The sequence below is a fragment of the Plasmodium berghei genome, assembly GCF_900002375.2.
Source record: "Plasmodium berghei ANKA genome assembly, chromosome: 8".
Classification (NCBI taxonomy): Eukaryota; Apicomplexa; class Aconoidasida; order Haemosporida; family Plasmodiidae; genus Plasmodium; species Plasmodium berghei.
Genome location: NC_036166.2, coordinates 313,739 through 339,004, shown reverse-complemented (window position 1 = coordinate 339,004; position 25,266 = coordinate 313,739). Strand labels below are relative to the sequence as shown.

General features: G+C 22.5%; 3 protein-coding genes across 3 annotated transcripts; 1 reads left to right on the top strand and 2 right to left on the bottom strand.

Annotated features, from left to right (window-relative positions):
- Positions 1-103: 103 nt before the first annotated feature.
- Positions 104-3,114, bottom strand: PBANKA_0806900 (conserved Plasmodium protein, unknown function; the record flags this gene model as incomplete). Its single annotated transcript, XM_034564221.1, has 3 exons — positions 104-2,338; positions 2,440-2,864; positions 3,030-3,114. 3 exons carry the CDS (start codon positions 3,112-3,114, stop codon positions 104-106), a joined length of 2,745 nt encoding a protein of 914 aa, XP_034421039.1.
- Positions 3,115-4,136: 1,022 nt separating this feature from the next.
- Positions 4,137-7,944, bottom strand: PBANKA_0806800 (conserved Plasmodium protein, unknown function; the record flags this gene model as incomplete). The annotated part of the gene is made up of 17 exons (XM_034564220.1): positions 4,137-4,269; positions 4,435-4,505; positions 4,640-4,706; positions 4,787-4,868; positions 4,986-5,055; positions 5,261-5,401; positions 5,567-5,638; positions 5,758-5,831; positions 5,924-6,029; positions 6,105-6,184; positions 6,303-6,360; positions 6,473-6,523; positions 6,603-6,666; positions 6,788-6,830; positions 7,001-7,174; positions 7,280-7,394; positions 7,507-7,944. The coding sequence occupies 17 exons, from the start codon at positions 7,942-7,944 to the stop codon at positions 4,137-4,139; spliced, it is 1,839 nt and encodes a 612-aa protein (XP_034421038.1).
- A 2,787-nt stretch (positions 7,945-10,731) lies between these two features.
- Positions 10,732-24,708, top strand: PBANKA_0806700 (conserved Plasmodium protein, unknown function; the record flags this gene model as incomplete). The annotated part of the gene is made up of 1 exon (XM_034564218.1): positions 10,732-24,708. One exon carries the CDS (start codon positions 10,732-10,734, stop codon positions 24,706-24,708), a length of 13,977 nt encoding a protein of 4,658 aa, XP_034421037.1.
- Positions 24,709-25,266: the final 558 nt, after the last annotated feature.

Sequence of the window (25,266 nt, the reverse complement as noted above, 5' to 3'; positions counted from 1 at the left end):
ATAGAAATATTTTTAAGAAAACGATTTCTACTTTTGTTTTCTATAAAAAACAATAGCAAGGGATATATCATAGATATATGAAAATATATTTCATATGTACCCATCAACAGTTTTCATTCTTCAAACATATAATAATATATATGTAATTATCAATCAAATCAAACATATTATGTTGTGGTAAAATAACATTTAAAAAATCATTTCGTATGTCACTAATAACATCCTTAATATCACTAGCAGATCGTTGATATATATTTCCCTTATGATAAACTGTTTCAATTCCATCATTTGAAATAATATAGGCATTAATATGTGAAAAGGGTGATATTTTATATAGCATTTCTAGTTTTAATCTTTTTTTAATAGTACTATTTTCATCTGATGTTTCAATAACTATGTATGCACTTTTATTTTTGATTTTATATTCTTTTAAGGTTATTAATGTTTCTAAAAAAAAAGACCTACCTGAGTATATTATTTGTTTCGTGTTTGTATCACGTAATACTTCTATTTTTATTATTGTTCTACAATTTGAAAATAAAGGAGTATATGGTAATTGTGGTAACTCCTTTTTACCATAATATATATATAATTTTAAAAATTCATTTTCTTCATATATAAAAGCAATTTTTTGTTGAATTAAAAACTCAAAAAAGTTAATGAATTTGATTTCTGAATTTAAATGACTTTGAAACATTTCCATATATTTCTCATTATTATTTTTTAAAAAATCTATTTCTTTACTTATTTCTTCGTTGGCTTTATTATTTTCGTCAGTTTTATTATTTTCATCATCTTCTGTATTTTTAAAATTATTCATGAGATATGTAATCCCTAATTGATAAAGAGCTTCACAATAGTTGAACGTTTTGTAAACTTTTATTATTTCTGGCAAAACACCCAAATAATGCAATGTTATACTGTTAGCATTTTCTATGTGCTTATATTTTTCTTGAATATAATTTAAGTGCTTATTATTTAAATAACTTTCAAAGATATGGGATAATAATGAATAAATATGTTTTCTATTCGCAACTTTAAACGATTTATGATAAGAAATATAATATGTATTTAAAAAATCGCTGATGTTTCCCATATTTATAAAATTGTCATTTTCATTGGGCATCTTTTCACTTTGTTTTTTGAAACATGATGCGTTGGATTTCCCTTTACTATCGTTTCTACTAGAACTGTTTTGGTTATTTTCATTATCAAGATCCTCACTTGTGGATGTGGATTCAGATTGACATTTTTTAACATCTTTCAACTCAGTTTGATGTATCTGGAGAAATTTCTTTAATTCATTTTTCAACTTTAGATGCATTTTTATAACAAAAGTGCTTTTATTTACGCGATTAATGGAGTCAATAATATCAGAACTGCATGCAGCATTGTTGTTGCATAAAATGTTAAATATTTCTTCGTATGCATAATATGACAAAAATTTTTTATAATATTGTTTTTTTGAATCAAAAAAAATATTTTTTTTCATAAAATAGTAGGTTTTTGAATTATTTTGTTGATTGGAGTCTGTGTCTTTTTCTAATTCTGAATTATTATTTTGAATATTATCATTTTCCTTTGGTATTAAACTTTGATAAAACTTATTTTCAAAAATTGTAGTTGTATAATTTTCTTGATTTTGTTTTTTAATATTGAAAAGTATATTTTCCATTTTATTGGAATTTATATCGCTAGCACTTTTACTAGTAAAAAGGGATTTAATACTTGGTACCATATCTAGATATATATTACTAGATAATATATTATATTTAACAATATAATTATCGATACATACTAAAATATATGTATAATGATTATTTTTTTTACCTTCTTTTTCCATTATTTTATTAGCATTTTTTATTATAACATCAATAATATGTAGATCGGGTATTACATAATAGTTATGGTATGCTGATTCGATTTCTTTTATTAACGTTTCTTTTAAATATATATAAATATTAAAATTGAGTTTTTTATTATTAATGTAACTACTTTTTTTTTCTTTTATATAATTTAACAAGAAATTAAAATACATAAAATTGGTTTTAAAGAAATAATTATTTTCATAATTTATTATATTTATTTTTTTATCATTTAATAAAAAATCGTTTATTATATACCGTGAGAATGTGTCATATTTGCTATTTCCATGTAAGTATTGATGTGCTTGGTTTTCGATTTGTTGGATATTTTCTTCATTTGTTTTTTTTATATTTTCAAATTTTTCAATTATTACATCCCTAATATTTTTTTTTATATCCATCAATTTGTTCTTAAAGACTTCTAGGTTTTGTGTGATATTCTTGATGTTTTTTTCTTTATCTTTGTCAATTTTCTGTAAATTTTGAAAGAGCGAACAAAAAGTTGTAAAACATGGTACAAATCAAGGTAAAATAAAAAGCAAGACAAAATATGACATATATTTATAAAACTTACCTTTTTATTCATATCACTAATTAAATCAATTTTAGAAAGAATATTTTTATAAATAAAATATGTATAATATTTATTTTCACTTTGAATATTGGTAACAATTTCATTAAATATATTAATTTTATCATCCTTTAGAGTTTTTAAATTTGTACTATATTTATTTAATATATTATCATAATATTTGTATATTTGATTTAATACTTTTTCATTATGCTCAAAGGAATCATATAAAGCATTATCATGTTGTATTAAATATTCTAATTTTAAAAATAATTCTTTATTATAATCTATCACATAATTATTTACATTTTCTAGGTAGTATATTATTTCTGTTATATTTTCAATTAATGCATCGGCACTTTTAATTATTTGAGAATTACGTTTTTTTGAAGTATCATTTGAATCAGTACATATTATCATAGGGATACCTATAAAAAAATGTGTAACCAAGTATATGGTAGTTTATAATGAGGAAATATACTAAGTAATTAGAGTTTTTTCATCTATATAATGACATGTATTTAAATATTCAAAATAAATATAAAAATGTAAAACATATGATCAAGCGGGTTATGCATATATTATTTCATTACTTATGTAGGAAAATAGGAAACTTTTCAAGGGTGTCTGGATTGCAAAAGAAAAAATAACGTATATACTTAACCATGTTATATTCATTTTTGCTTATTTTAATGTCATAAAATCAAATACTAATTCTATGATAAAAAAATATATATTAGTTTTATTCTATTCCCATAATTATTGCATATATATTTTTTAATATTTTCTAAAATACATCACCAAATTGGGAATTTTTTATCTAGTAATTTTTTGTTTCATCTTTTTAGCTAATTGTGTTAGTATTACATCCATGAAAATGAAAAGATGAAAAATGATCAATAGTTATACATTCAAGATATTTAGAAAAAAAAGCATATGAAATAGCAATGTGATGAAACTATGAAATAAAATGAACAAAAAATGGGGGTAAAGGGAAGCGCATTATAATATGTTTTTGATCGTCTCTACACTCGATTCAATTCTCTTTAAAAGATTATCTACATATAAAACAGAAAAAAATATTCATCAATATATATAATACGGATTATGTGTATGAAGGAATTCACATGCTATTTGGAATAAGAATCGGTCATAGAGATGCATGCATAATTTTCAAGCAGGCATCATATAATTAATGATTGTGGAACACCCCAACACATAAAAATATCATAAAAAGATATAATTCATATATTAAACAAAATGCAATTTTTTTTTTTAAACTGAAATTATATTAATAATTATATAATAAAAAATCAAATATAGTAAACGCTAAATATGCTAACAAATAAATTGAAATAGTAAAATTAAAAAAAAAATGAGCGTAATATATTACATTCATTTGCAAATCCCAATAATTAACGTATCTATAATTATTGATGTAGTGTACATTTATTATTATTTATTTTTATTTTTTTTAAATATATAAGGATTCGATGCATAGAATCACATAAGTATGGTCATATTTCCCAATTTTCGAGATAAAGGCTTATATTTTTTCATTTCCATTTACTATGTTGTCATATAAATATAAGGAAATAAAAAACTACCAAGCTCGGACAATAAACAAGTTAATGCTGATATATAATTATATATTATCACTAATATAAATGAACAAATTAAAAAGTTTTAAAAAATTATTTTTAATTAACTATACCTGTATTGCTTAGCAATTTACTTTGTACGTGCATATATTTCTGATTCGACTGTTTTTTGTTTTTTTCATTATTGTCATCGTTAAGGTTTACATTGGACTGAACTTTTTTTTGTAAAATTCTTTAAAAGAGAAAAAAAATAATTGAAAACAAATTAAAATTAAATATATATATAGTTCAGCTAACATTAATTATCATTAGCCTTTCCACTTTGGATTCACTAGCATGTGATAAAACTATTTCGATAAATAAAACATTATTATGTTTTTCTATTTATTTATATAACCGTTCATTTCTTTCGTTTATTCTTTGCAACATTTCTTCGGATAAGATACTTTTTTGTCTTTTTTCTATTTTCTATTTAAATAAAAAGGTAATGTACAATATTATGTATATAGAACATATATGGTATTATGAATAAAGATAATTACAGAAAACGACAATATAAACACAACTATAAAATCTTATATATACGATAAGTGCTTTGATACATTTTTTTTCATATCGTCCTTTTTTTTGTTTAGTTCATTTTGTAATAATTCCTTTTTCTTCTTAATACTGCAAAGACAAAATAAATATATAATTTTTTATATTATTACGTAAAATATTCATAATTTATTTATTTTTTCAATTCTTACTCGTCTCGTATTTTTCTTTGAATTTTCAATTCATCTTTCTTCATTTGCTCAACCTTCTTATTTTTAATTTCCGACTCATGTTCTGTATTACAACAATTTAAGTATATAAGTATCGTTAAAAATGTGAATAATGAGATCAAATAAAATATTTTTCGATAAAACGTGTAACTTTTGTAATGGCTGTTTTTTTGTTCCTTACTTTTTTTATCTTTCCACAATTGTATCATCTGTTTTTTTTTTTGAATTTTCAAATTGCTTTTCTTTTGGTCCTGAATATGATTATCCCCGTATGCATTTTGTATTTATTATTTATAGGATGATAAGAATAATACGAGCACAAATGAAGAGGCATAGAAAGGAACAAAAATAAATAATTTCTTCATTATATATAGCTAGCCATCAAATTATTTGCATATCTTTGAATGTATTAATATTAATATATAAAAGTTTTTTTTTCGTTTTTTTTTATTTTACGTTTGTATTAATAATGTTTATGCTATTTAGCCATTTATTCCTTAGGGTATTACATGAGACAAATTTTCTATACCACTCTATATGCTCAAGGATTTCATTTTCATTTTTGTTTAATCCATTTTTCAATATGCCGCATATTATCTTCATAAAAAAGAGATTTCCAAAATATATGATGTTGCATATTTTTTTTTTCGAATAGACAATGTATATAAGCATGTATTATATTTATGTATTCAAGAAACAAGAAAAAATAATAAATAATTTGATGAAATGCTTTATAGTATAAAATTTCTTATTTAAAAGTACTTCATCCCCTAAATGTATATTATTTTCATAAACTTCCATAAAATAGTTATTTTGATCGCTATCCCATGACCCCTATATTAAAACAGTAGTATACACATAATTGTACGTTTATCGTTACAAAATACAGATGACTACCTATGTATATATTACATTTTCGATATTTCTTTATATTTATTTCATTTTTTTATTACTGTTTCCCCTCCTATATCTTCAATATTTTTATTTATATCATTTACTTTTTGTATAATATTATTTAATGTTTTATCTATTTAAAAAGACGAAAAATAAGACAAATATATCAATTTTCTTCAATTGTATTATATATATATATATATATACACGCGCGATATTTGGTACCTTTATTTATTGTTTCATAACATTGTTCCAAATAATCCACTATATCATCATCGATTTTTATTTGGTGCTTTGTTATAAGCAAAAATAGGACATTGCTTATGTTAAGCTTTGAAAAAAAAAAAAAAACAATAGCAAAATAACTTAGTTTGTGATTTTTTTTTCTTTTTTCTTTATGTAATACTTCTTCTAGGTGATTTCCCTTAAAGTCTTCATAAATATTTTTGGATAAAATAAAGTATTCTTTTTCATTTAATTCCGAGACTTTTATTAAATACGAACAAAGTTAAAAATAAAAATTTAATATCAATTGAATTTAATATAAAAATAGTTTTTCAATGAAGGTCTATATTCGTTTTTTTTATAAAAAAAGGCGATTTACCTTGAGCTCCAATGTTCTTTTTATACTCAGAGACGATTTTTTGTAAAACGCATAGCCACTTAATTATAAGAAGGTACAACCCGATATATGCATAGATAGATACATACAATCGTATTAGTTGTGAAATAAAAAATCATATATTTAGAAAACGATTTAAAATATTTTACTACCTCTTTATATTCGTTATCTAAAAAATCTTTATGTTGCTTAAGACTTCTTCTCTGAAAAGATTTAAAATTTATGAATTTGTTTTTTCCTACTGTATATTTAATTATGTTTTGTGGGATTTTCAATCCTAACCGTTCCTAAATGAATGCTTTCACTGTTTATTATTTTATTTAATTTTTTTTCCATTCTTCGATATCTGTTGCACATATAAATTTGAAGAGGATGATAAAATTAGTATATTAAAATTGTGTAACATATAAATTAAAACCAAAAGATATATTCCCATAAATATATGCAGATTCATTTTTAGTTATTACGAAGATGTCAAATATCTGTGTTTTTCTTTCCATTCATTCAGGTCTATATCAAAATAAAAAATGATTGTGATAAGGATTATATTGCCATTGATTTTAAGGGAATATTATTTCATATTATATTGATCACTCTTATAATTAAATATATATTTTTTTTTGCATTTCAATTTTTTAATAATTTTATATATATGTGTAATTTTTGTGCATAATTTTTACCTTTAATTTCCATGAAAAAGCATGAGTTTTTTTTTTCATTATTTTCTATTGATTCTAGGTTATAGACACATTCTTTAATGTATGATTGAAAATTAGTACTTTCTTTTTTAAATTCCATAAAATTGTCTATATCCAATTGCAAGTTATCTGTTTTATTTATTGTTTCTTTTGTTCCTGTATTATAAAATTTGATTGATAATATTTATTTTTTTATTATTCTTATATTTTTCATATTTTATAACTTTTTTTAATTTTCTTAATTTTTTCGCGCACTTTTACCTTGAATAATTTCCTCCTCATTCATTTGGGTGCTGATATACTCTGACAAACTAACATCTTCTTTGTTTTTTTCATTATTTTTATCCTTTTCTAATATAATATCATTTATCATTTCCTGTTATACATATTTATTAAATATATTAATAAATTTAATAGATAATATCAAAATGATGATATACATATGAATGCATATACATAACTTCAAAAAATTATTAAATAGTTCTTACTGAATCTGAACAAATATCATTTCTATCGCTTTTATCGATTTGATCAATATTATTAGTGTCTTTATTTGATAAACATTTATTTATTATACTGCTTTCATTTAGTTTATCTATATCACCATTGTTATGGGCATTATCGCAATTGTTATCATGAGTTCTAGTTTCCCAATCGCTATTTCCAAGTATTGAATTTTTTATATCAGCGTCATATAATATAATATCGTCATTACTATCTGGATAATTGCTTTCCCCAGTTTGATTTTTAGAATCATTGCTATTCAATTCATAATTGTCGAATAGATTTTCAGAGTCATTTTTCATCTCGTCTTCTACTATGCTCATATATTTTCTAATTATTTTATTTTTTTCATCATTAATATTAGATTTATTTTCACCATTTTCTGAACATTCTTTATCAGAGCAATCATATATTCCTTTCATATTTTTTCCTTTGACTTAATTTATTAAAAAGCGTGCATCTATATATATACATTTAGTAAAAAGTTTAATGAAGTTCCTAATAGTGAGCATATGGGTATGGTTAATTATGTATGCATTCAAAGAATTTATTATTTTATAAATCAATTTGCAGAATCAGTAAAACAATATACTCATGTTTCGTCAAGTTATATTCACACAAGATATAATAGAAGAAATATATTTTTAATATTTGCACATTTAGAACAGGCTTGCTATATATTTTTTTCTCTTATTTCTTTTATTCGAAAATGTTTAAATTCAAAGCATATAATATATATATGTTATCAAATGTGTCTATATATGCATATGGATTACATATAGATAATAAAATGCTCATACATAGGATGAATTCCCTTATATAAATACATATGAAGGTTTTAATTTTTTAATAATTTATTTATTCTGTTTTTTTAGTTTAAGAAAACTAATAATAGATGAATGCCTTTAGAAATTCTTTTTAAATATTTCGAACGGAATTTTACTATTTCAGTATTTTTTATTATTATTTTTGTAAATTTGCTTATGCATTTAGATAAATTTATTGATTTTTAAGGTGTTATAGAAGTTTGTTTTTTCTGGATAGACAGTATACTATATTACGTAAATATGCATTTTTTTAATACCTACATATTACATAAATAGTTGAAAAAAATAATTTTTGGACTTTAACAGATTTAATTGAAAAAATACAGATAATAAGACAAAGTTTAATTTCATTACATATTTTTTATAAGATGCTTTTATCGATTTATCCATGATTATTTTTTCCGAGAGAAAAATATAAATTTATGATCAAAATTTTATTTCACGTAATAAAATTTTTTATGAAAATTATTATTATAAATAAAGAGAAAACATTGTATTAGTTTTTTTTATATTAATATCGAAAGAATGTAGGACTTATTTTAAGTATTTAAAATTATGTCAATTAAGTGCATATTTTAAAAATTGTCTATTTTTTTAAAAGATATTAATAATATATATGTTATTTAGTTACAGCAATGTATGCTCTTTATGTTATAAATGTGTATACAAAGCATTATTTATCTGTGATTTTTTTTATATTATGTGCAAATCGATAGCACTTTACCAAGGAAAATGGGAATGCCCATTGAAATTGTAATGTATTATTCCCATTTTTTTAAATAGTGTCAAATATAAATATTACCATTTCTATGATATTTAATTAATTTATAGTTTTATGGTAGATCACATAGTTTAATGTCTACACATATCATTTGCTAATTGAATAAGACACATATACACATTATAAGCAATTAAAATAAAGAAATTTATAAAGAATATATAAATCTTACTAATACAATCTAGTTATGTTTGGTGAAAATATTGGGTATTATCCTTTTCTTTTTTGTATGGTATTTTATTTTTAATACAATTTGGCTAATTTGGTTGAATATAAGAATTGTGAATGAAGTAAAAAAAGAGGGGTGAAAAGGTTTAATATTCATGTTTGTTCTATTCACATTTTTCTTCAATAAACTCTTAAATATATTTTATTTTTTTCACTTATTTTATTTACATTTCTAAAAAAATTTTAAATAATAATTTTAATATGCCACTCATTTATGTGCATGTTCATATATATACATATGCAGTACACTTTTAACACAATGTTGAAAATTTAAAATATTTTTCCAAATTTTAATGAATATAATTTTATCACATAAAAATATGTTTTATCATTTTTTTGTACAATAAGAAGATAATGAAAACAAATTTTCCCCATAAAAAATTGCAAGAAAAATGGGGATGAATAATATATGAACAAAATATATAAATATATATTTAAAATTTTGTTTATTTTGCTAATTTTAAAGTACTACAAAAAACACATGTGTATGTATAATATATGCTCGTATTAACGAAAAAAATATACTGAATTTTCGTACAAAAATTTGAATGAATAATATTTTGTATTAAAAATTTATAAGGACAATTTAGCATACACTTTTTTTTTGTTCTATTTATACATTTTTACTTATATATAATGTATTAATGCATATACACATAATAAAAATAATTATATGCATGCTGTTGTTATTTGTAATTTTATCTTTAAGAGTTGATGAAATTAAAGAAAATTGTGAAATATAATAAAACATAGTAATGTTCCACTCATTTTAGTTATATACAAATTTAAATGTTTAACATATAAGCTGTAAGCTCAGTTTGCGTATATTTATTATATTTTTTCTCACAACAATTTATATTATTCACTAGCTATATTGGTTTCTTATTTTTTTAAGTTTTTTTAATTTTACACGTACACATAAATGCACGTATATTATTCATATATATATATATATATATATCAACCTTTATGTATATTTATTTCTTGGGTTTCAGCAGAATTCGCCCTATTGTAAATTGATGAATATAGAAATGAGGATATCAAAACGTCATAAAACGTGTCTCTTCTTTTTGTAGTATATATATATATATATATATGTATGTATATGCTTACACTCGAATGGATGTCTACCGTTTGCAAACAAAAATATGAAATTGTGTGAGTTTCATATGAGTTATAGCATTTTTTTGTTATTTTAATTTCTTTTGCCAAATGCTACGTGATTTTCATATTGTATGTAAAATTCAAGGCTTTAATAATGTGCGCATGTATATATGGGAAAAAATGAGACCGAAGTATATACATAAATAAAATAATATATATATGTGTCCATACATATCCTTAAACATTATCTACGTCATTTATGAAAAAACAAAATGAGAAAAAGAGGAAATATAAAAATTTTCGAACTGGAAGAAATAATTTTTATTTTGCTAAATTGCTTAGATCAAGACAAAAAATTGAACAAAGAAGTTGTGAACACTCTTAAGACTTATATTACTCATCACGAATGTGAAATTTTAAATTATGTATTTTCATTTTTACAAATCCAAAAAGTTAGTCATGAAAATCAGAAATATTTGCTATACTTAATATACGATATTATCTATTATAGTGTCTATAATAGCTTTAGCAATATATTTGATGAATATTTTGAGAATGAAAAAAAGGGCAAAGATGGTAAAAAAAATGAAGATAAAAAAGATAATGAAAAGAAAAATGAAAATGTAAAAATAAGCAAAAATGAAAGCAACAAACAGGGAATAATGTCCATGGAGAATAATATTAACGATTATATTATAGATATAAATATATTTAATAACATTATAAAATACACATTTTTTGATGGAGACGAGTATTGTTTTATATACAACAATGAGTTTGGGGACAATAATAATGACCATGATAATAATTATGAACCTATGGAATTGAAAGACAAAATGATTAATGAAAATAGTAGCAATTATAGCGTTCGAAATATCCGTAATATAGGCTCGTTAAACTTTTGTGGCAATACAAATAGTTTGAACCTTTTTACACATAATAAAATATCCTTTTTGAAATGTGTAAAAAAGGAAATATATAAAATACTTTTAGTTAATAAAAAAAAATCAGCTAGTGATAAGCTAGTTATGTGTTGTACCGACAATATATACAATAAACATAATATAAAAAACTCCGAAATAAATAAAATTATTAAAAATATAATTAATTTTATACTTAATGAAATGATATTTATAAAAAAGAATGACGAAAGGCATGCCATAATGACCAAGTTATTAATTCTATGCATAATGAAAGAAGATTATTATTTAAAAAAAAAATTAATCGAAAAAATTAATTACTATATTTTGGAAAATAAAAGTGAAACTAATGAAGATTGTAAAGATAACGACAATGGTAATAACAATAGCCTTAGTAACACACCAAAAAAAAATAATAATAATAATTGTAGAATTAATTCCAATGTATATATATATCTAGATTTATATATAGACATATTTATGCAAGTACCTCACCTTTCTAAAAATGTTCTTATTGATATATTTAAAATTATAGCACATTTAATCCACAACAATAGTGATAATACTACTAATAATATCAGCAATAATAGTAACAACAATAAAAAACATATAGATATGATGCATAAAATATTTTTAAAAATATTTTACAATCTTCATTTTCCTTCCATTTTATATAATATAATTAATATGGACGAAAAATATAAAAATCAGAATTTTATAATATTCCCAAATAAAAATAATGCAAATGTATATATTGAAAATAATGTAATACATTTGTCACTTGAAAATACAAGTGAAGATACTTGTACAACATATACAAGAAATTCTTCTGTGAATTCAAAGGTATGTAAGCAAGTTAGTAATAGTTATGTTTTTAACGATAATTTAAATTACAATCAATTATATCAAGGGAATATGAAAAATAAAGATAATAGTATGAACAAAATGATTAGCAATAAGGTTAGTGATGAAGACATGGTTGTTAAAAATAATGGAGAATGTATTGTGAATTCAATTGGTATTGAAACAGAAAAAGAAGAAAGTAAAACAAAAAAAACAACCAAAATAAATGAACGCGCTTTCTCAAAAGGGTCAGAAAACGAGAATAATATTTTAGCATATTCCAAAGAAAATAATAAGTTGATATGCCAAAACAATAGTGAAAATTTGGATAAACATTTTAGTATAAACAGTGAATCACTAAATGAATTGAACAATGGATTAAATAAATTTAGCGGATTGAGGAGTGATGAAAAGGAAAATTCATATGAAAAAAAAAATAGACATGAAAATTGTGATGCAATACAAAATAGTAAAATCGTGAGAGGGATTAAAAGGAATGAATCATCAATTTCTCCGAGTAAATATAGTGAAATAATAAAAACAGGAAGGGAAGATATACATGATGTATGCATACAAATATTAAATAAATATTTAAATATAATTTTGGATATAAAATATAATCATGAAAATTATACAAGAATACTTTATATTATATCAAAATTATGTTTATATATAAATAATGATGATTCTATAAAAAATGTCTTAGAAATATTTATATTTTATTTCTTTTCATTTTTCAACGCTACTATTAATAATATATTAATACATGATATTTCGAGTATATATAATAATGATTCAAAAATACATATAAATTATAAAGCATTGAAAGAGTTACCCAATTTTAATATAATAAAAAGCTTTAGAATAATTTTACAACATTCTTTATCAAAAATAGAGCATATAGTAATGTTTACTAATCAAATATTAACACTAAATTATTATTTTTTATATATATTAATTAATCAGAATTGTTCTATTAACAATTCAGGTGATATTATTAAAAAAATAGCATCGAATTTATATAAGTGGACATATATAGAAATTGTTGAAATTTTTAATATCTTTATATCGTGTATTTATACGAATAATTATGTCTTTAATTTTTTGAATGAAAAATTAAAATTGGACAATAAAATAGATATAATAGCTTCCTTACTTGTATTGAAACAATACATCGTATTGATATCAAGCGATTTGAGCAATCATAATATAAGTTATATTTCGAATCAGAATATAAAAAAGGAATACGATGTATATAATGGGGATCAAGATGATTGGAAATCTAATGGTTGTTATCACAAGGAATATACAAAATGTTTTACAAATTTAAATAGCTTCATAAGTGATATACAAAATATTAATGCAAATATAGAAATTATTATTCAAATAATTTCCACAGTATGTGAAAGGTTTAATAAAGATTTAAACATTATATATTTGGTGCTTGAAATTAGCTTACTTTTGTCATATAATGAATATTTCAATTATTATTCATATAACCCTAATGTGATATTTGGTTTGCTCCCAAATATTTATAGTCCCTTAACTGTTATGCGTATTAAAAATAAGAAAACACAAAATCTAATCATTGACCAAATAAAATCAAAATCCGTTTTCCAAATCAAGCAAAATGTCATTTCAAGCAGTGAAAAATGTACCTTGAATAATATAAATTTTGAGGGAAACACAAAAAATAATGAAAACCATATTTACAATGAATTTTATAAACAAAAGAAAGATAACATGGATGAAAATACCGAGCATATTGAGAAAAGCAAAGATAATAAAGAAGAAAGCAGTGTAAACGAAATAAACACATGGGCTGTTATACCAAACAAATATATAATCAATATATTTCAGCTCTTTATAAATATATTGTTAAACGAAGAAGAATGTTCTAGAATGAAGAATAGAAACTATGGGTACTCAGTTGATAAGGGTGATATAATATACATAACTCAAAATGAAAGTAACAACACTAGTAACCAATTTTATAGAAATGATAATACTGTTGATAATAATTGTCTAACAAAAATAAATATCATCGTACATAATCAAATGTTTTATGATATGTATGATCACTTTTTTATTTATATGCACCCATCAGTAACTTATATAAAAAGACTAATTTCAGAGGCCTTTCAGTATAACTTTTCTATATATTCAGCACGGGTTTTATATCCATTATTATTTGAATATTTAATGAATATAAAAATAAATTATAAAATAGTAATTATACTTTTAAAATGTTTAAATATTATATGCATATCGTTATATAATTATATGAGTGTACAAAATTTAAGGATCCATTCAAATTTTCATTTTAATTTTTTAATTTTACCAAATATGAGCCAAATTATGTCAATTCTATTTATGTATTGCTATCACGAAAATTATGTTATATCGTTCTTAAGTTTACAATTAATTTCGATTTTAAGAATTTTTACACAAAATACAAGTATTAAGAATGTTCAATCACTTACCTATTTTGATTTAATGCTAAATATTTTGAAGTGGTGTTTCAAAATAAAAGACAAAGACAATATCAGGAAATTCGATAGTATATTTTCTGAAGAAAAATACAACAGAAATATATCGAAGGACATAAATAGAAGTGGATATAATAATACCATTCAAAAGACAGAGAAAAAAAGGAAGTACTATAAAATGTTGATAAAATTATGCTATATAAAAATAGCAAAGATTATAAGTAAGAAACTTTTAAATACATACCTGAAATCGTATTCTTTAAAATATGTTAAAAAAAGCACAAACAGAAAAATAAACAGAATAATATCCACATATTTTAATTTAGATGTGAAACAGATTGAAAACCTTATACAAAGATATGATATTGATTACAATAATAATGTCTCAAATATGAATGCGTCAAATTTGATGAATGTTAATGCGGAAGTAAAGGAAAATATTAACATAACTTTGTTCGAAAATTTTGAGTATATAAATAAAAATATACACAAGATTATAAAACTAAGTAGTAAGTTTTTTAATAATTATGTAAAACTAGAAATAAATAGTATTTTTAATCCTCAAACGTATGTAATAACATTTTTTTGCATATTAATAGAACAGTTAAAAATAGTTCAGAATAATTTAGAGTTTGAAAATAATACCTTGTTTTATATTACCACATTAAATATGCTATGTATAATTTCAAAATATTTGCCAAAAAATTATACAAACATATTGATAACAATTTTTTTCAAACTAAATCCAGATGTCTCAATAAATGAAAATGAAAATTTTCTTTTATCATTGTATTATAATTTTTCTTATATTTATAAAACACATATTTTTAATTTGTATAAAGAAAAATGCACAACTTTACATACCAAAAATTGTATTGAGTCTATACATTTAATAAGAAAGGATATTAATAGTATGCATTTAAAAAAATATAGTGATAACCAAATTGATTTTAATAATTTTATGCTTTTATCAAATACATATAATAGTGACATATCTAAACAAAAAAATATTGAAAGTGTTCTAAACTTTATTTACAAATATATAAAGGTTTACAACAGTAATATTAAGAATGCTTTTGATTATTTTATAGAAGAGAAACATAAAAAACAGATGAATAATGTTGGCAAAAGCGACCCCAGTTTGCTTTATAAGCTTAAAAATGCGTTAGATAAAAAAAATCAGGTAATACAAAAATTAGTAGACTTATTAGAAAGTAAATTAGGAATATATATTCTTCAAACAGATATAAATTATTCTATAGGAAATATATTCAAACAAGAGATGGTGTCATATTATGTTGAAAGTATAGTGAACAAAAAAAATGTTGTATGGATGTTATATTTATTAAATAATATATACTATTCAGATATTGCTAATAAAAAAGGTAGTGCATTTTCCTTATTTGGAAAATCGGCAAATGTTATACATTCTGAAAATATGCGTAATACATTAATTTTAAGTATGGGAGTGTGCCTTGAAAAAATAACAAAAACTATAAAATTTGAAGATTTATATAAAATGAATCAAATTTATGTGAATAATGAAATATTTGCTATTTATGTCAAATGTGTATATAATAACATCTCAAAATATAGTTGCTATTTCAAAAATATTTTTTTCAATAAAAAGGACCAATCCCAAATAAATTATGGTGCAATTGAAAAGGACATAATTCAAAATAGACAAAAATATGCAGAGAAAATGTTTAAAGACGAAATTAATCAACATATAAAAAATAAAAATGAGTTATTTGCATTTCTTAACAAAGAACAAAATGCCACTTATTTGAACGATTTTACCAAATTAAATTTCAAGGATGTTATCCAAAAATACGCTTGTAATGAAAATTACTCTTTTTTTATATTCGAACTTTTAGTGGATCCAATTATAATTGCTCTTTATCAAGAAAAGGAGCCATGTTTGCAAAAGACATTGATAAAATCATTGAAAAAAATAGCCAAACAATTGAAAAAAATTAAATATACCAACAATTTCAAGGAAAACTATAATAGCCAGGAGGATAATAGCCTCGAATGGGAAGAAGAAAATGGAAGCATATCAGATTTGGGAAAGGAAAAAAAAAAAGAGTTTTCTGATTTCTCTCAAAAAGTGAATAGAAAAGAGGATAAGTATAATTGTATTTCATTTTTGGATACAAAAAATAAGGAATGCATAGTTGATGATATATGTGAAAATTATATAAAAAATAATAGCATAAATAGTGATAAATTTTATTCGTGTCTTTACTTATATAAATTTATTATAATATATTCTTCATTATGTTGTATATCAAATATTTCTAACAATCCCATTCCAATATCTGGAGATATAAGCATTTATAATGTGGATAAATTCGTCGTATTTTTTAAAAGCAGCAATGATAATAATAAGAATAATAGTGGAAATATTTTTGAATATTCAGATAAAAGTGAATACTATTTTAGAGAAGAAATTATTAAAAATAATATAAGTGGAAGTCAAATGGCCAAAAATGAAAAAGATCTAAATGAGAAAAAGAATGATTCTTTTTATATTAGAGAAATCGATAAAGTGAATAAAAAAATAGAACAAGAATCATTCGATTCTACACCACCTTTACAAACAAATAAACAAGATGGAGTACCTAGTGACAACAAATTATTTGATCGAAACATAAGCAATGATTCGTATGAAATTCTTTTAATCTCTCTGAAAACGATTTATTACTGTTTGTATATAAAACAGTATCCTCTAAACATGCAAACAATACTCATAATTTTTGATGTACTTGTAAATTTATTTTTAAAACTTGTATTGGATCAAAAAGATAAAATTCACAAAAAACTGATGGAAAGTAAAAGTAAGGAAGATAAACAGACAGCTAATGAGGGTAAAGCAAATAATTATGGCAAACAAATTGACACTGATAAAATAAAGAATAAAGAAATCAGCAATCAAATAGATAAAAAAAGATTCAAAAAATGGGATGAAACAAAACGTAAAAAAAAGAGTGATAAGAATACGATCAGTTTTATTGATGGCGCATATAGCATTGTGAAAAAAAATGTTCGCTCAAAAAACTTTGAAAGCATACCAAATTCTGTATATGGTGAAGAAATTTATGAAAATATAAACAAAAATAGAAAAAGAACAATAAGTAATGATAATAACTATACTAAGAAACCTTATATGAATAGTTCAAATAACACGAATCATTCAAAGGATACTGAGCAAATCGAAAAAAAGACATCAGATGTACTTATAGATTCATTTATAAATGAAGTAAAGGATGAACATAAAATAAATAATATAAATGAACAAATGAGTTATCCTTTTTCAAAACGAATTGTGAAGAATAATATGAATTGTTCGAAAGATATATTCAAAGGGGGAAATAGAAATTCAAATAGTTCGATAATAGTATATAATAATGAATATATAAAATGGAATAAACAGAAAGAAAAGATACTAATAAATAATCGAGTGCGAAAATTGGAAAAAGAAAAATGGATTGGAAAAAATAATAAAATATTTTATAATTTTAGTAAATATGAAAAAGTATCTTTGCTGTGTTTAAATTACATTATTTGCATTCTTGTTAAAGCTGTTTCAAATATGAACTATTTTCCCTTTATAATTAAACTAATAAAATATATGCACAATACATACATATCGACAAATATTGATGAAGTTAAGTTTGTAGTGTTCAGAATAATAACAGAAATTGTGATAAATTCCCCATTTTTATCTCAAAAATGGAAAACTGAACCTGTAGCAAATCATAAAATAAAAGTGGAAAAAAAATCCAATGGATATAAAAGTGAGGAAATTATGTTGGATGATTCAGATACTAAAGAATATAGAGAAGACAGTTATTTATTAAGAGATGAAGAAAAAAAAGAAAAATATAATAATGAGGTTAGTAATGACAATAATAATAAAAATACGGAAGGAATTAAAAGTATACTATCTTATAATTCGTCTAATTTTGAAAAATATATTAACTTAGTTTTTTCTAATAATAATAACAATATAATACCGTATGATAATTTAATCGATTTAAATAATTCAGATGAAAAAAGGGAAGAAATATTTTTAGAAACACAGCCAGAAAATATAAGAACAAATCCATCAGATGATGATAAAAGTAGTCAGAGCCATTACAATCCCATAAGTGAAGATAATAATAAAAAACATGAAAAAGATAAATTAAATGAAACTACAAAAGATAAAGATACATTAGATAGTTGTGAAGGTGATATTTTTAACACAATTCCTGAAGTTGTAAAACAGGATAAAATATTAGATATCATTAATAATAACTTTCGCAAAGATGAGAAAACAAACTTGGATAAGTTAGAAAATATTAATTTGAAAAAATATGAAAAGAAAAAGTATAAATATGGGCAACCAAATGGAAGAAATAACCAAAAAATATATTTATGTGAATGTTTGGGTTTGTTAATCCCGTATATAAAAGATAAAGAACAGATAATTCGATATTTTAGTATTTATTCTATTTGTATATTGATAGGAAAATTAAAAGGGTTTAAAATTGTGAATAAAAATCATTTTATTTATTTTTTTTTAAACCCATTGGATATCATTATAAATATGTTACATAAATTAGATATGGCTAATAGCAGAAGAAAAGGAAAGAAATTCACTAGCATGGAAAAAAAGAAAACCTATATCAAGAGTAAAATGATAAAAAGCAAAACAAAAACAAAATTAAGTATACCCCTCGAAAGGATCAATAATAAAAATAAAAACTATTTGGATGACAATGCAAATTACGACAAAGATGGAAACTATAATTATGAACAAGCAATAAAAGGTTCAAAAATGTTAAACATCGAAAATATAAATGAAAACAGCTTCGAAAATGACAACAAAATTAACGAAGACTCTAAACATATTTACTATAATGAAAAACTTATTAAAAACCGTGTTATGTGTGAACAATCTAATAAAAATTTGAATACTATGTCTGATAAATTATTGAAATTATGTAAAAATAAAAAATATTATTACAAAAAAATAAACAATTTATATAACATTGAATTTCACAACGATTTTTGTAAGTCTATCGAAAAGAAAATGAAAGAAATATATAACGAGAAATACCAAACAAATATTACCAATAAATTAAGAAAAATATTTGTGCATAATAAAAGGAACGAAATAGACATAATTAAAAATTACAAAAAACTTCCTAACATAATTAACTATGTAATAAATGAATATTTTACAGAAAAAGAGAAGAAATCATATATAAATTCCCTTTTCAGTTGTATTCATAATAAAAATAAAAACGTATCAATTTACGGAATAAATTTGCTCATGTATAATATATCTAATAAGAAAATTGACAAAAATAGTATTGAAACTGTTATGAATAGAATATTCAGTGAGTTGTATTATTATACTAAGGCAAATGTGTTAATAAATGTGAGCAAGGATATAACAGCAATAAAGAACGATAGAAAAAATATAAATGAAAATGATCAGAATAAGAATGACAACAATTCCAATAACTCGAAGGATCATGCTAGTGAAAAAAAAGAATTAAATGAGACGTTAGAGATATATAGAAATATATGTTTGGAAATAAAAAAGAAAGAGGAAAAAAAAAATATTTTAGAAAAATATTTATATATAATTTTATTAATGTGCAGAAAACATTTTTATGTTATGATAAATAAATTATGCACATTACAATCGAAATATAATTATGAACATATATATTTTATATATATGATATGCAATAATGAAATATTATTATATAAAACCTTAGATTATTTATTTTATATTTTGAATAATTTGAATATACTTAAGCTGAATAATAATCTAAGCAATATATTGTCTCTACTATTTCATATACTTAAATTTAGAAATAAATTTATAAAAAAATATTCACAGAAATATTATGTTGAATTATTTTTAATAGTCTTTTATGTTCTCGGTGTTAAACAGCTATCTCACATAAACACTAGTCAAGAAATTGATAAAAGCGAACGAGTAGGAAATAACAAATATAATAGTAATTTCAATAGAAATGGTAGTATAATTTATAATAATTTGAATATAAAATCAGTATTTGAAAATTTCAGTCTAGACAAAACGAATGTCTTGGGCAATTACATAAAAATGGTGCCTTCTAGTGTTGAAAAGGATAACAAAGACGATGATAATAATAATATTAATAATGAAACATTCGGAAAACAAAATGTTTACGAAAATGAAAAAAATTATTATAATGCTATTGGAAGTGAAACAAATGATGATAAAGATGCACGAGAAGGAAATAATGAGAATATTGATTATATGAACAAAATTGAAGGAAAGATATCTTCAAAATATAGTGAGGGTGACAATAATAATGATATAGAACGAATAGAAATAGGTATTCAAAATAGTGAATGTCCAAAAGCCCCAATTTTTGAAGAGAAGCTAACTAGTTCTCATTTTTTTATAAAACGAAATGGCGAATTTAGATTTACAAATATGAAAAAAATATCGAAAGAAGAGTACAATAAAAAGATATACAAAAATTATACTTGTAGTATAAGTGTAAATAATAGTTTGAATTGTTTAAATATAATAAAAGAAATATTAAAATTAAATAAAAAGAAAAAAATATTAAATTATTACAAAAATAATAATCTCGAAAAATTATTATATTATAAACATTCATTTGAAAGTGGATTAATAAAATATATATATATTTTTTTAAAAAATAATAATGATTGTTCAAAAGCATTTAATTTTTTAAATTTTTTCATAAAAAGTAATAACATAAATTATATAATAATTTCCTTGATCATATTGTCCCAGATTCCTTTGTGTGTATTTGCACTGAAGGATAGAAGAGATGTTGTTTCTGTCAATACTTCAGAAATCCCATCGACAGTTAGCTACTTGTCAAAAAATCTAAAAATAATAAAACCAATGGTTTCAGTATTGTATTACATTAGCTGTAAATATAAAAACAGCTATGTTACGAAATATTTGCACATATCATTTAAGAACTTATTTATAATATTTAAAGACGTAATTAATTATCAAAAAAATAATAACATGGAAATATTCTCTCTATATATAAACGAAAAATATGCTTTAAACATATTGAACTCTTTATTTATTAATTTATTCAATAACGATCAAAATTGTATTAAAAATGCTTTAAAGGCTTTCAAACAGGCGTGCAAGTATGAAAGCAAATTTTGGCCATCAAATGCCTGCGCTTCCTTTATAAATACCTTATGTAATCCGAATATTATTTTTATATATTTGAATAGTAATGAAACTATGGAAAAAATATATATATGCAAGATATTGTGTGAGGTTTTTAAAACAATGCACCGCGAAAAGGAAAATGCAATCAGAAAAAAAAATGAACAGAAGACTTTTGTTGAATTAAAATCTCATCATAACTATATGTGCAATTTAAAAAAAAAACACATTTATGAAATTGCAACATATTTAATGATACATTTAGTGGATAAGAGAAAAAATGTTTCTCTAAACGTTTGGTTAGCTCTAAAAGAATTGATAAAATTTAAATTTTCTGATCACGCAAAGCCTACTTTAAATTTTTTTTATTATAAAATGTTTGTATCGGATGATGAAAAACATGATTTTGAGGAAAATTATAAATCTGCTAAAAAAAAAAAGAAAAATATGAAAAAAAGAAAGGACCAAAAAAGGGATACTCCCATCAATATAAATAATAATACGAATACAGACACATTTGTACAAAAACACAACCATAATGTTGATGAGCAAATAAAGGATATGAATATGATATATTATGGCGAAAAAAAACATATAACTGATCATAAGACACAAATAGATGATACTATAAATAATCCGCCATGTGAAAATTTTTTAAAAAAAGAAAAAAGAAATAAGAAAAAAATGAGCATAGTAAAAAGAGCGTACAATTACACAGACCCATCCAATATAATAGTTGGGGAATTATATCAAAGTTCCAATTTAAAAAATGGAAACTTATTTGTTTATAACACTGATAAAGGTAACGGCGCGACTGAAAAAAAAATACTTATAAATAATGATAAAACAAATAAAATTAAAAAAAATAACACGATAAAAATAACAAAAAAACGAACATACATCACTACTGGTAACAGTGATCATGATAGGATAAATAAAATGAATAAACAAATAGGCAATAGTGAATCAGAAAATACGTGCAATAATAAAACCCAAAAAATTAATATGTATTATTACAAATTATTCATTGAAATATTTATACCCCTTATAATATGCATAGATACAAAAATATCATATCGAAAAAATTTGTTCATAAGTATATATAAGTACTTGGCTGAGAAAAAATATGAAGAAAATCATGCTCGAAATAATTCATTGTTTCAAATTTGTGACCATACTGAATTGTATAATATATTTTTTAGTGAAATAAAATTAAGCCTAAAAAATATAAACAGCATATATCGAGCTTATATAATTTTACTAAATAGTAGAAAATGCTTTCATAAAAAATTATGGAATATTAATATGCCCATAAGTGAAGATGTAATGAATATGATAAAGGAGTACAACTCAAAAAGCACCAAACATCGAGCCGAGTATGTATTATTTGGTGATTTAAAAAATTATATATATGCACAAAAAATGAAAAATGAACAAAATGATAATAACAAAAATGAAGACAGTGGAGAAATCAAAAATAATATAATAGCTAAAGATTTTACCACCTCTATAACAAATTCAATAATGAACACATTTTCTGAAACCTTTAATTATTCATATGATAATTTTTTTTGGAACAACAATAATTTAAGTAAATCAAATAGTGCAGATATTTCTAAAAATCACAAGAATGTAGCAGGTAATGATCAGAGGGAACTCCAAAATTATTTAAGTCAAGGTGAAGATAATACCTATGAATATAATAGTGAAAAGTCTGAATCAATTCATAATAACAATATAATAAATAATGAATGTAAAAACGATGAACTACATAATTATGAACAAACTGGAGACAGAGAAAAACAAATAGAACAAAATTCACACACTTTAAAAAATAATGAAGAAAAACAAAATTGCAACACAGATGAAAATTTCAATTCCACAAATAGAAAGAAGGAAAAAAATAATATTAATATTCGAAATAGTTACGGTAGTGAACAAAATAATGGTATCACTTTTGAATCACAACTTAAGGGAAATTTGAAAAAATATATTACATCCTTTAATAAAAATATCGGAAACAGAGAAAATTACTGTATTTATATATCTAGCAGTGATGAAGAGGATGAACTAGAAAAAAATACCCCGGTAAACTCTGAGATTGCAAAAAGAGAAAATGATACAACAATAGTCAATGAAGATGGTTCTAAAAGAAAGGAACAGACTCCAATGAAAAAAAAAAATGTTTTAATAAATTACTACGAAAATCGGAACTATTTAAAAAGGAAGTTTAACAAATTGGAACAACTAAATAAACGTTATAATTTTATTAATCAATTTAAAAATATACAAAGCTTAAATATAAATGATAATTTATTACACTGGATAGAAATGTTGAAATTCTTAAAAGAAGATCCTCCGCAAGTTATATTATCAAAAGATAATAAATTTGTTGAAAATTTTGATTTTTTTGAATCATCACTCGTATGTTCTTTAACTGTTATAAAATTAGTGTCTTTAAAATTAAATATTAGAAAGTTGCATAAAATGGCTCGAAATAGTATGTTGATTGATTCGGAAACTTATCAGAAAAATGTTGGGGATGAATCGAATAGCCGCCTTAACAGAGACAAAATAATAGAGGATGAAAATACACATGAACATAAAATAATGGAAGAAATGTATTATATGCACTTATTATATATATCAACAAAGCTAGAAGCTCTATCATCGACAATTACTAAACAGTTATCTACATATTTGCAAGGGGATAAAACGGACCTACATTTTCCTATAATTAAATCATTGTCAATTCTTTCTATTTTGAAACCGTATTCCTAATTTTCATTAAATTTTTATTTGCGATATATTTTGTTTTTTCCATCTTATTATAGTAACCACATCATTACCATAATAACATATAATTTTTCATTATGTATTATTTTTTTTAAGAGTTTGTATGCTTTAAAACGGGTACCTATGGCACAAGTTTTAATAAGCTTGATCACAATAACAAAAAATTGTAAATAGCGAAATAACGAAAAAATAAATACATATATATGTATATAATACGTATTCAACGCTTGCATATTTTTTAACTAAAACATTTTGAAAAATAATATATGCCCACGCTTATGAGACATTGTACCGTTTGGGTGAAATGTATAAGCCTTAAAAATATGAAAGTTGAAATAGGTCATCAACATGAGCATAAAAAAATCAGTTAACGGGAATAGAGAAACATAAAAATTATTATGGGCGTTTGTATAAAGCATTAAAGCACACAAATCTGCATGCTTGTACATACCCGCTTTGAATAGTATATGGAGTTTCATCAAATTTTCTTATTATGGATAGCATGTGCGGTCTGCACATTTGAATTTTCTGCTTATTTGTTGA